At 31.6% G+C, this 12,530-nt stretch overlaps 1 protein-coding gene across 2 annotated transcripts in view; it reads left to right on the forward strand.

Annotated features, from left to right (window-relative positions):
* The window catches only part of LOC132722731 (solute carrier family 12 member 6-like), a 101,449-nt gene continuing 88,919 nt past the window's right edge, over positions 1-12,530 (forward strand). The window contains exons 1-2 of one of the 2 annotated variants that reach the window (XM_060707271.1): positions 1-99; positions 4,073-4,733. In XM_060707271.1, coding sequence (XP_060563254.1) covers positions 4,613-4,733 — 121 coding nt within the window. In that variant the 5' untranslated portion in view covers positions 1-99; positions 4,073-4,612. Of the gene's footprint in view, positions 100-4,072; positions 4,734-5,395; positions 5,427-12,530 lie in introns of those variants that run through there. The other variant, XM_060707272.1, reaches the window with a different exon arrangement.

Consider the following 12,530-nt stretch of genomic DNA (forward strand, 5'->3'; position numbering starts at 1 on the left):
ACCAATTCAGCCTTAACCTTTCATTACCTCCCTTGAGTACTCATTAAATTTGACAGGTGCCACGAAAATGTCAGATGCATATTTCTTCGAATAATTTAGGTAAACTATAATATAGCACTGTTTTATAGATCTTTCTTCATTTTAATGTGATGCCAGTTTATTAATAATTTCACGTTCCCATGATTTCCGTTTATTACCTAGCAAAAACATGATGAACGCCCATTTTTGCATGAGTCACAAAGACTTTGTTTTGATCAACATGATTGATTCTAGAAAAAAATGCATGGTTCATAGGTTAATCTGTTTTTTTACACAAAAAGACTATGAATTTATGTTTTGATATATTTCTTTCTTATTCAAAATATGCATGAATAAGTGACTTTTTGGTTTAAAATTTTCTTATTTGTTTTGATAATTGATTTGAAATGATCTTGCAAAGCAGATTTAACCGGTTTAATTAATACATGTAGTTCTAATTATAAAACCTAGAAAACGCAGTCCAAGCTTTTGACTTCTCCGTATAAAAATGTATAGCAAAAAATATACATTTCATTTAAATGTTGATTTACATGTAAATCTAATGCATTTAAATGATTTGAAAGAAATAAATATCTGATGAAAGATAAATATAAACTTAACGCGCTAATACAAACAGAAATTGAATATCACATAAACAGGACATCCGAGAAAGCAAACCAAACATTAGGATTCCTTCTCTGAAACAAAAAGGTTAATTCCCAGTCCATTAAGTCCATTGCTTACCAGACATTAAGTCAGACCCCAGGATGAATATGGTTCTTAACTATGGTCTCCTCACACCAAAATACAGATATATCAAATTTGAAATGTCCAAAGAAGGGCAGCCTGGTGGATCAGGCTATATATTATGGTCAGACTTCTTGCATGACGGACATGCTTCACTCCAACAAGCTTCAAAAACTGGAACTCAGATGAATAGCTGCTAGGTTATATAAATATCCCTTTTCTACAAGATTTACCATGGTCTGGTTGCTACCTTCTAATTACCATCACGCCTTGGCCATCCCCTGTGTTATTCAAACAACTTTAGACTTTTATAAACTATCTTTTTTTTTTCCTAGGACTGTAACCACCTACCCCTTGCGGTTGCCCTACTGCCTACACCAGAGCAGTTCAGTGCATCCATAGCTTACAATGAACATGTATCACCCTGTTTTTAACATTTTCAATATTCTTCTTTTATCCTCCTAAATTAAACAACTCTTTTTAAATGTCTTGTGATTTTGACATGCATACATGTGTACATCCCCGCAAGGGGTTTGACATAAATGAAAGATACTAGATAAGGCTATTGAAATGTCACCAATTCAGCTGGACTGAAATTGCCGAGCATCATTCACCAAGGAATGTGTCATAATATGAATAAGTAAAATCAAATTAAAATTTTTTTTGTATTAATATTACTCTGAGCAGTTTAGTTTATAACAATATTATCTAGGGGCCTCCCCTAAAACCTGTACTGTCCGGGAATAAAAACCGCCTGATTCACAGTCGAAACGTTCTACCTATTGAGCTAACCAGTACTCTGATTATTGATTAACATGTATTTTGATCTTCTATTCTATCATGGCTTAATAATAATTTAATTTAAAGACAAAGTCAAAAATACAACACAACATTTGCATAGTGCATAAAGGTATACTTGGAAAGTAAATTTGTCATACGCCAATGCAAAAAAATTGTATGACACAAAATGTGACAAATGTCTACAGTTTTAATATGGCTGACATTGGATCAAAACAACAATATTGCTAAATTAAATTAGTGTTCTGACAAGTATAGAAGAGCTTTTGAAACTGTTGTTTTGCTGAATAAATAAAAGTACAAAAATGTATTTATAAATGATTTTTGCATAAACTCTTTACTTTTATAAATTTGAGCTACAACTCAAAACCCTTGGTTTCGTCTGCAGAAATATAAAATCCAACTCAGTACCCCTTTAGACCATGACAACAACTAGAATATGCAACTAAAGTCTGGTTCTCCCATACTCAAAGTTGTACTAAAAATGATAGAAATTAAATCACTTAAATATGATTTTTAAGGTAAGTCTGAAAAGTTTATATTTTCAGTACAAGCAATAAACTACATGTATTTGGTTTTAACTTTTTAATTTTTCTATATAAATAGTAAATGAGGTTGTTACATTGAGGGTAACTCACTAACTGAGCGTATTGACCGTTATATTATATTGTATTGGTTTGGTCAATTACTTTAGATTTTAGAGACTACTGCATGGATCCATATTTGTCAAGTGTATAAACGTTCAATACAGCCTTATTCAAACAGTATTTTTATGGAATTTCTGACTTGTTTCAATTTTCAATACGTTTACATGAGTCAATCAGATGGGAAGTTGGGAACTGTATCAGAATAAAAGTTTTAAAATATATTGGTTATCTCCCTTTCTCCATTTATTGGTTGCTAATTGATTATCATTTAACTTATTTTGAAAATGCCCAATATCTGTAAATCTTTGAAATGAATTTGACCAGGTTAAATGTGGTCTACTCTAATGATCAGCCTGTCTGGCCACTATCATGTTTTAATGCCCCCACTCGGGGATGGGGTGGGGGGAGGTTATTTAGATTTGCCCTTGTCTGTGCGTGCATTCTCATTTGTGTTACATGTAGCTCTAAAAATGCTTGACCTAGAGTCAACCAACTTTACTGGAATGTTAAGTAGCATGTGAAGTTGTTGACCTGGAGGTTTGATTGTGGATTTATTTAGTTTTGTCGGAGTTATTGCCCTTAAATTAGTAAGAATTTGCAATTTTCAACTTGTATCGCACATTGTCCAAAAAGCATTTGATCTAAAGTCATGAAACTTTACAGATCAGCATGTATAGTTATTCACTCTGGGGTTTGTTTGTAGATTTATTCAGTATTTGTAGAGTTATTGTCCTTGACATAGTAAAACATTTACAATTTTCAACTTATGTCTAATTTACTCAAAAATGATTTGACCTAGTGTCATGAAACTTTACAGGACTGTTGGTCAGCATGTATAGTTGTGCATCAGGGGTTTTGCTTGCTTTTGTCTTTTAAGCATTTTTAGGATATAAAGTTAAGATTTGAAATTCTTAATGGGAAAAATCAAGATATCAGTGTTGGAAAAATTGGATGATGTGTTTATGCCAGAACCACTGAAGGTTTTGGGGAGTCATGTAGAATTTCCTTTGTCCATCTGTATGTCGGTAGACTGACAAAAAAAGTGGTGTGTGGGGGCAGCCTATGGGCACATTAATTTTCTAGTTTTTATTAAGTAAATACCTAATACATGTAATCCCAGGAAGCACTTTCAAAATGATAATGTACAAAAAGTTTCACAATCAAGTTATTATATTTTTTTAAGTGTAAGTGAATGACTGACTCATTTTACATTTCTTTTTCTATTCTATACATTCACTGTAAGTAGTGCAATTCAAACATTAGAGTTTATGAAGCTGTAAAAAAACAAGTAGCTTATAAAACATAATTATAAATCATTGCCACAATGTTCAAGTGTGTTGGAAATTATATAAATGTTGATCATTAATTAGTTATATACCAGTTCTTATTCTCATTACAGCTATTACATGTATTGCAATTCACAACATTAATCAAGTATTGTTTTTGATATGAAGTAGCCAATAAAAATAAATAAATTTTTGAAAATCTATGCTACATTGTTCAAGTATGTTGGAAATTATATAAATGTTGATCTTTAAAAATGTTGATCATTAATTAGTTAAGGGGCGTCCGTGGCCGAGTTGTTAAGGTCGTTGGCTTCAAACCACTTGCCCCTCACCGCTGTGGGTTCGAATCCCGACAGGGACTTGGATTCTTTCATGTAAGGAAGCTATCCAGCTAGGTGGTTCTACTCAGGTGCCCATTTGTGCCTGAAATAATTCACGGAAGGGCACCTGAGGTCTTCCTCCACCAGTAAAGCTGGAATGTCGCCAAATGACCTATACTGTGTCGGTGTGACATAAACCTCCCCCCCCAAAAAAAAAAAAATTAATTATATACCAGTTCTCTTATTCTCTTTACAGATTTTTACAGATGTATAGTATGTAAAATCAGCATGATAGTGGAAGATGATTCATAAGTAACAGAATAACTGCGGCACAACATCTTGTCAGCTACAGACTATAGAAATACTGGCTTCTCAGATATATTAATTTTACCTTTTAAATTTTAAAAGATTTTTTCGTGATTCATCAAATGTCTAAAGAGGGCACAGACTTATGCTGATGTCAAGTGTTTAGCTACTAAAATAAGATCAATGAAAGTAGATCTGACATATATGTGTTCCATTTGTGTTTCTTTTGTATGACAAAATCGCCTGATAATAAAAACTTACGGAAGATCTGATCTGATATTCCTACAATAAGATTTTACATAGACTCATAACTTAAAGATATGTATAGATTTAAATAACTTCAAAGATCTATTAAAAGAAAAGAAAGTTAGCATTATTCAGAACTTAAAATCACATACAAGCGATAAAAAAAACTAATAAAAAAAAGAAATATTTGTGGAAAAGTTAAAGGTATAAGACAGCTACTGTGTCAGTTGAGTTGGTGGTAGATATGTCTGCCAGCGATCGTTTTACTGTGGTGAAGGCGAGTGAAGAGTCGCCTATCGGAGAGACTGGACGCCAGGATGGGTACGGAGCTGCCAACATCCAATACAACATCGGTGAAGATAAAGGTAGGAAGTTTAAATCTCCTCCTGGTAAAATAATCCAGGTCCTGCTCTTTTTAAAACCAGGCCAGCGATATGACCTTTAATTGACATTTTGTGATTTTTGAGTCTAAACAAGGTTGACTAAAACCTTTTATTTGAATGACTCTTTGTTGGCTAGTTTTATACTTCTCACGCTGAAAGAGTGGTTTAGGATGACATTGGCCAATTTTACCCAGGTTAGTGTAATCCTTGTAAAATATGAAGTCCTTAAGGAAGTCAGTGGTTCTTCCACAATATTTATTTTTATCTCCAGTACTGCATAACATTAGAAGTACTTGTCCACCTATGAAGTGGAAATTATTCATGTGACTATTATGAAGTTTGTGTTTCCTGTCATCCCAACAAATATATATTATATACATGTGTACTGTAAATATATTACATAAAGAGGTTGTTGTTTTCATAAAAAACATGTACATTACTATATTACAAAAAAGGTGGTTGTCATACATGTTTTGTTTCAAAGTTAAAATTGATGTAACACAAGCAAACAATTTGATTTAAGGTAACAATTTATTTTAAGTTTCAATTAGAAAAATACCCAAATGCTCAATAAAACATAAATGAAATAGTCCATATTTTCAGTAAGTTATTCATTATGTGATATCATAAATTAATTATTTCAGAAGAATTCTTGAGCTGTGTGTTACAAGTTAGGTAATTTACAGCTTTGCAATCCCTGATAATGGCTTGCTGTGAAAGATGTGCAAATTTTGGAATTTTTGGTCATTTTTGCCCCCAGTTCTTTTTAATATAACCATGTATATTACTAGTTTGATAAAATCCTTGTCAATTATATATTTCTAAAAATCCAGAATGTTTGAAGACAGGTATATTATAGATAAAATGGTGATGGTTTAAAATTTAGAGGTAAATTAAAAATGAAGATACTTTGTTTTTGCAATGTAACATTTTTGTCTTCCATTCCTTTCTTTCCAGTTTTTGCATGAAAAAAAAGGAACTAGAAATGTTTTAAGTCAGTATCATAAAGACATTTTGATAGTAAAGCCTCAAAGAGTTGATATTTGAGATCAAGAAAAATCATATCTTTGACAAAAATATATCCTAAGCAGCCATTTTAAGTTTGCTGTTATTAAGGGGAAACAACCTCTCATAATCTAATGACAATAAGTTCTCAAGAATTAAACGTATATAATTATTAAATGAAAAGTAAAATATTTTTATGACAAAAGCAAATACAGTACAACCTCTGCAGAGCAAACACCTTTGGGAGATGAATAATTTGAGCCGCGTCACGACAAAACCTACATAATGGGTTTGCGACCAGCATGGATCCAGACCAGCCTGCGCATCCGCACAGTCTGATCAGGATCCATGCTGTTCGCTATCAGTTTCTTTACTTGTTATAGAGTATGTAAGCGAACAGCATGGATCCTGACCAGACTGCGCGGATGCGCAGGCTGGTTTGGATCCATGCTGGTCGTAAACCCATTATGTTGGTTTTGTCGTGACGCGGCTAATTTGGTTATTGGTGAGAGGTGTTTGCTCTATAGAGGTGACATTTATTGTGAATTATTACTTTAAGAAGAATTTATACTTTTGGTGCAAGGTCTTTACAGAAGACAGCTTTGTAGAGGTTGCAATGTACTCATCTTTTTTATGATAGTGTAATTTCCTCATTAAATTAAGCTGTTTTGATCATGTTCATCAGTTAATTAGTTTACTAGATTATTCAGGGGTGCCTAAAGTGGTTAAGGTCGTTGACTTCAAACCACTTGTCTCTCACTGTTGTAGGTTCGATCCCCGCCAGCATCTTAGAATGCTTAGATGTGAGAGAGCTATCCAGCTAGCTTACAAAACATCAGTGGTTCTAGTCAGGTACCCATTCGTGCCGGAAATAATTCATTATAGGTTATCAGATTCTGAGGTCTTCCTCCAAACCAGTAAAGCAGGAAAGTTGGCATATGACATATACTGTGATATACATGTAATAATATATGATAAATAATAAAATCTACAACTTGAACAGGGAAATGATTTAAAACACTAAAGGAGTAAATTATTATATAGATATAAATTTGGTAATTAAAAATGTAAATATGTTAAATTGAAAATCAGTTTTTGTTTGATTCCTTAGTCACGAATTTTTTGAGTTAAAAAGCTTTTAAAAATGCACTTCTTTTTTGGGTTTTCACCATTGAAAATGATTAATCAGTAAAAAGATTAATCCGTCGGCCTTTTTCGCGCTCCCGGTGTCTTTGGTCTGGAAAGAATTAATTTTCTGATGTTAAAATGAAATTGAATATGTAAATTTTTTTCACACAAGTTCATTTGGGCCCAAAGACCTAACAATCAACGAAATTTGAAAATGATACACAAAAATTTTCCAAACAAAAAAATTCCCCGAGTCCTACAAAGTTAATTAAAATTTAGACTAATTGTTACAGAAGTTGTTTAGTATAATCTAAAAACAAAAATAAATAAAAAGGCTATCAGATTTTTTTGCTTTCTTCAGTTCTATTTTAGGTATAGATCTACCAATCTGACTAAAGAATAGATCTTCTTATGTTTACATGTAGATCTGATTGGCAGTAACTCATTTTTGCCTTCTACATGTAGCTGATTTGGATTTTTTGACACGCTATTTTTAGAAACCTAAGAATTATTTTACTTACATTATCTTTGAAGTAGTTAAAAGATATTTGGCATATAATTCCTGTGAAACATTAAATTCTATAAATTGGTATTTTTTCTAAAATGCATGGGCATTGCTCTTTTGCTCACACCTGTAATATCTTGAAATCATGAAATCATATGATATGATTCTGGTTGTCAAATGGTTAAACATAGAAACTTACCCACTTTCACGAATGGGAAAAAAAGCCCCTGATTGGGGTTTTAAAAGGGACAAGAAAAGGGGACCTCCTATTAGTTTATGTCAGATCTATAAAGTAAAACATTAGGGGAAAATTTAGTCAGATTTTGGGAGTGATAGAAATTTCAATTTTTGGATGGCTTAGAAAAATAATATTTCAAACTTTTTAAAAAAAATATACCCTTAAAAAAATTTCCTATTAATCTATTTTTATGTTTTTGTTTTTGATTTTTTTTTTCTAATGGGACAGTAGCCCTAAATACATTTGGGAATTTACTTTTTCCAAATTTTCAAATTTTATAAAATCTCACTAACCTCTACTGTAGCCAAATTTCCCCCTTTTTATTTTAATCCCAAAGGGGGAAAAACTTGTGGGTTTTTTGTTTAAAAAAATTAAATTTCCCAACCTTTTTTCTGCACTTAGATACATTTGGGGTTTGGTTTTTTAAAGCTGTTTTGATATTTTTTTTTAAATTTTTAAATCGTCTTTAGAAAAGGCGAAAGGGAAGTTTTGGGGAGTTTAAATAAAATTTCGAGAAAAAACATAAAAAATTTTAAAAAATACCTTCATTGTTTAAAGTAATTTAATAAAGTTCATGTAGCCGGGAATAAAAGGGGTGAATATTTAATTTTTTTAGGTTTTAATTAAACCCAAATCTATATAAAACTTATAGAAAGTCTAATATAGTCATATAAGTAGGCATGGTCATTTGCTTAAGATTTTTTTTGTTCTGCAAAAATTGCATTTTCAGAGTTATTGCCTTTGTATTTATGTTTTTTGTTTCACACTTGAGGGAAAATTTAAAAGTTGTTCTAGTTAAAATCCCCTTTTTAAAAATTTGGAAAACTCTTAGGTGAATCCAAAAATTTGAAAATTGGTTTTGGTTTGTTTTCCCATAAGTTTTTCAAAAAACTGGGGAAGAATAAACTTTGGGAAATTTGTAAATTTTATAAAATATTATTATTACTTTTTTAAAATTCGTTTTTAAATTGCTTTGGGGGCACACATATTTTGGGGAAAATGGGGTATAAAGGTACACAAAAGGGGAAAAGTGAAGGTCACCCGTTTGTAACAATTTTTATAATTTAAAATTTTCAATAAAAGTCACATTAATTTGCTTTTCCCTTTAAAATTAAATTTAATTAAAATTTTTTAAATTTCTTTCAAATGTTTTTTAATATCATATTTTTTTAGGGATTAATAGCAATGTTTTAATATAAAAACTGTCAAGTGTTAATTTACAGTATTCCACTATTCACTTAGATTTATATCAATAAATGTATCAGTAACATACAAGTATGACATGTAGCATAATAGTTTATATAAATATATTGAATGTATATAATTATATCTACCAGTGTTTTTCTCTCTCTCTTTTGAACGGAAACTTTTAGTCATGAAAGTAGATATGTTGGAAATTAATCAAGCTGTGACATTGCATGACTTAATTAAAACATTTGACACCATGTTGATAAAAATACCAAATTCTGGCAATTCAAGACATCTGAGTTTTCCAGACCATTCAAAAGGAGGCAAAAACCAGTGTGTACCCACCTGTCATAACCTGAAGCATGTATTAGTACAAATAAATAGATAATAACTTTCTCTGAATAACATCATTTACCCTGGCTAAGTATCTTTTTTAAAGACACTTCTGGTTGTTTATCTATGAATTTTCCCTGGAATTGTTCGAGAATAGAAAATCCATAACCTATAATCAAACATAAACACTTCATTATTTTATTGTTGTATGTAAAATTAATGGGCCATAATTGTTATGAAAATAGAATCATGACTCATATGTTTACACAATCATTTTAACTATATTCTTACTTTAAATGAGCCGTGTCACGACAAAACCAACATAGTGTGTTTGCGACCAGCATGGATCCAGACCAGCCTGCATCCGCGCAGTCTGATCAGGATCCATGCTGTTCGCTAACCAACTCTATTACAAGTAAAGGAACTGATAGCGAACAGCATGGATCCTGATCAGACTGCGCGGGTGCGCAGGCTGAAATCATGCTCAAATATTATTTTAGTAATAATGATAGACTGAATGAAGAGATAAGATTGTAAGATTATAAGTGAACTCACAACTAGATCAAAGAAATTCAAGTAATAATCAAGTGGTTATACGAAAAATAGGGTGAAACTACTCGCAATTGCCAATATTGGGAGCTGCAGGAAACTTTTAGTTATCAAATTTATTACACTGTATTTTACACTATTTTCATGTTCTGATTTTTAGCAGAATGTTTCGTAACATAGAATTTGGTGTTTTATACATGTATTTGAAATACTAACTGAGGTAAAACAACCCATGCTGTTATAACAAAATACGTCATGACATTGGTAAGAACATTGCGCTAGTTGTTCTTAAGACTTAAATTTTTTAGGTTTTCTTACCTTAAATCTCCACAAACAAATTTAGTTTTAAATTTAGGTGTATGCTGGTACTTTAATAAGAAATGTGCCTGAAAATATAAATGTGTGGGACTTTGAAATAGCCTTAAATTAGTACAGTCTATAAACATTGATCTAAGGCTAAGGTTTAATTAAAGTGAACATTTTTTGCAGATAATCTCAAAATCAGATATGGTAGTATCATGAAACAAGCTGGAATCTATGTTCAAATGTTACCGGAACATGTAACATGCAATGTTAGTTCTTGAACTTCTCACAGATATTCAATATAAAAGGGAATAAAACAATAAATAATAGATATTGTTCACATACTTTCATCTTTATTGTGTTTTTGGTCTTTGCCTGCAAATGTCAATGATTTAAGGAGAGAAATGCTTTATATGATGTATATTAAACTGTTCATAAAGGGAAGGTTATTAAGATAGCTCAGCAATGACTGTACTGGGTACAGCTACAGAACAGTCATCCTTAAGTCCCTGGTTTGAGTCCCTCACTATTAAGCTGCACATTTTTTTCACCCTGTAACACAATTGCAGTTGTATTGGCCACTGAGTAAACAAAATATCATTTGAGCCGCGTCACGACAAAACCAACATAATGCGTCTGCGACCAGCATGGATCCAGATCAGCCTGCGAATCCGCGCATCCTGATCAGGATCCATGCTGTTCACTTACCAGCTCTATTACAAGTAGAGAAACTGATAGCGAACAGCATGGATCCTGATCAGACTGCGCGCATATGCTGGTCTGGATCCATGCTGGTTGCAAACGCATTATGTTGGTTTTGCATGACGCGGCTCAAATCTATTCTTTTCGGTTGCAAATCTCAGCATACTGTACATTCAAGTTACTAGTATTCTAAACATAGAAATTATTTTTTGGGTGACGTTTTGTCTGAGATTTGTTCCTGGTGTTGGAAATAGTGTAGCTAAACATTATATATGGCTCTATTTTGTTGTATTAATGGATAGGCAGATATATTCTGGCTAACCTATGAAAGTTTTGAGCATGGGGAATTTCCAGCATTAACAGCCAGACGGACAAAGGTGTGATAACAGTGTCTGTTTATATGGCAATTTGAAATGGTATTGGAAATAATATATATACTTGTAGGCATTTAAAACAGCAATGTGTACATGTTCACATTTATATATATGTTTAAGGCTACTGTATATTATCATACTAGGTTGAAAATATTGTGATACAATAGCTTGTACAAAATTAAATAATATTTAAGTCTTAGAAAATTTTTATTATCAAAATGTTTTGATTTTTGGAGAAAAAATTATGATACTGAAAACATAATATTATACCAAACCCAAAGTAAACAAAAACTAAACTTATTTGAAATCTCTGAAATTATTAGTGGACATTTCTAAAATTTAACTGCAGTGACTTTGTCTTCATTATTATTGATACAGTATGCAAAGACAGATTCTCTGGGTGCAATAAAAATGTCATTGTGTTCTTTAATAATGAACTGTAAGCCTCAGTCTGAAATAATAGGAAACATAATCTACTATCTAGTGTTATGATGTTAATTTCAGGCTGAAAATAGTCTGTTTAAATATAGCTGATTTTTCAGACAACGATAACTGTTGTTTTTTGCTCTTGATTAAAGACATCAACTTGATTTGGATAATGTATGTATATATAGATATATATAGATAATTATTATGACCAGAACAGAAAAGATATAAAATTCAATCAAATGCATGTTTTGGTAGAATATAAATAAAATTGAATGTCATGATGCTGATTTCATTTGATCCTGATAACCTGTTGTATGAAAGTATTGGGACATCATTATAAACCAGTTGAAAGAGAGTATCCAGTTCCCTCATAATCTTTTGAATGTAAGTATTGGGCACTCATAAACTCCTTAATGAAAATACTGGACACTGATAATCTGTTAAAGGGATTCCACTGAGGTATTTTGACATGATGGGACTGAAAGTATTTTTTCTCGATAAATGTACCATTTGATGTAGGTTAAGACCACTAAACTTTGTGCAAAATTTCAGATCATTCGCGCACTTCGTTTTTCCAGAATAATTAAATTTCAAACTGTAAAAAAAATGACCCAAAATGAGAAAAGCCGTTTAAACGCTTTTCACTCAAAATCGGGTTTAGAAAAAAAAAGCGATAAAAAAAAATACGGTTTCAAAATTTATTATAAAGTATATTTCTTAACTATCTTTGCATATATTTCTGTTTAAAGTGCCCCAGTTCATTCATGTAAGAAATTCTAATGTTATGTTTTTAGACTTTTAAACCTCAGTGGAGTCCCTTTAAGTGAAAGAGTCCCTTTAAGTAAAAGTAGAAATTCAATTATAGTACTGTATAATTTTGCATTTATATGAGGACATCAGAAAATTTATATTGTAACTTTTGAATATGGTGAGTTAAATGGTATCTGAACTTGTGATAGACCATTAAAAACCATTAAAGATATGTAGTAAGCTTTAACTTGGCCTGAAAGTCAGTCCAATCAAAT

Source organism: Ruditapes philippinarum, unplaced genomic scaffold, assembly GCF_026571515.1.
Source record: "Ruditapes philippinarum isolate M1 unplaced genomic scaffold, ASM2657151v2 ctg147_1_1_1_1, whole genome shotgun sequence".
NCBI lineage: Eukaryota > Metazoa > Mollusca > Bivalvia > Venerida > Veneridae > Ruditapes > Ruditapes philippinarum.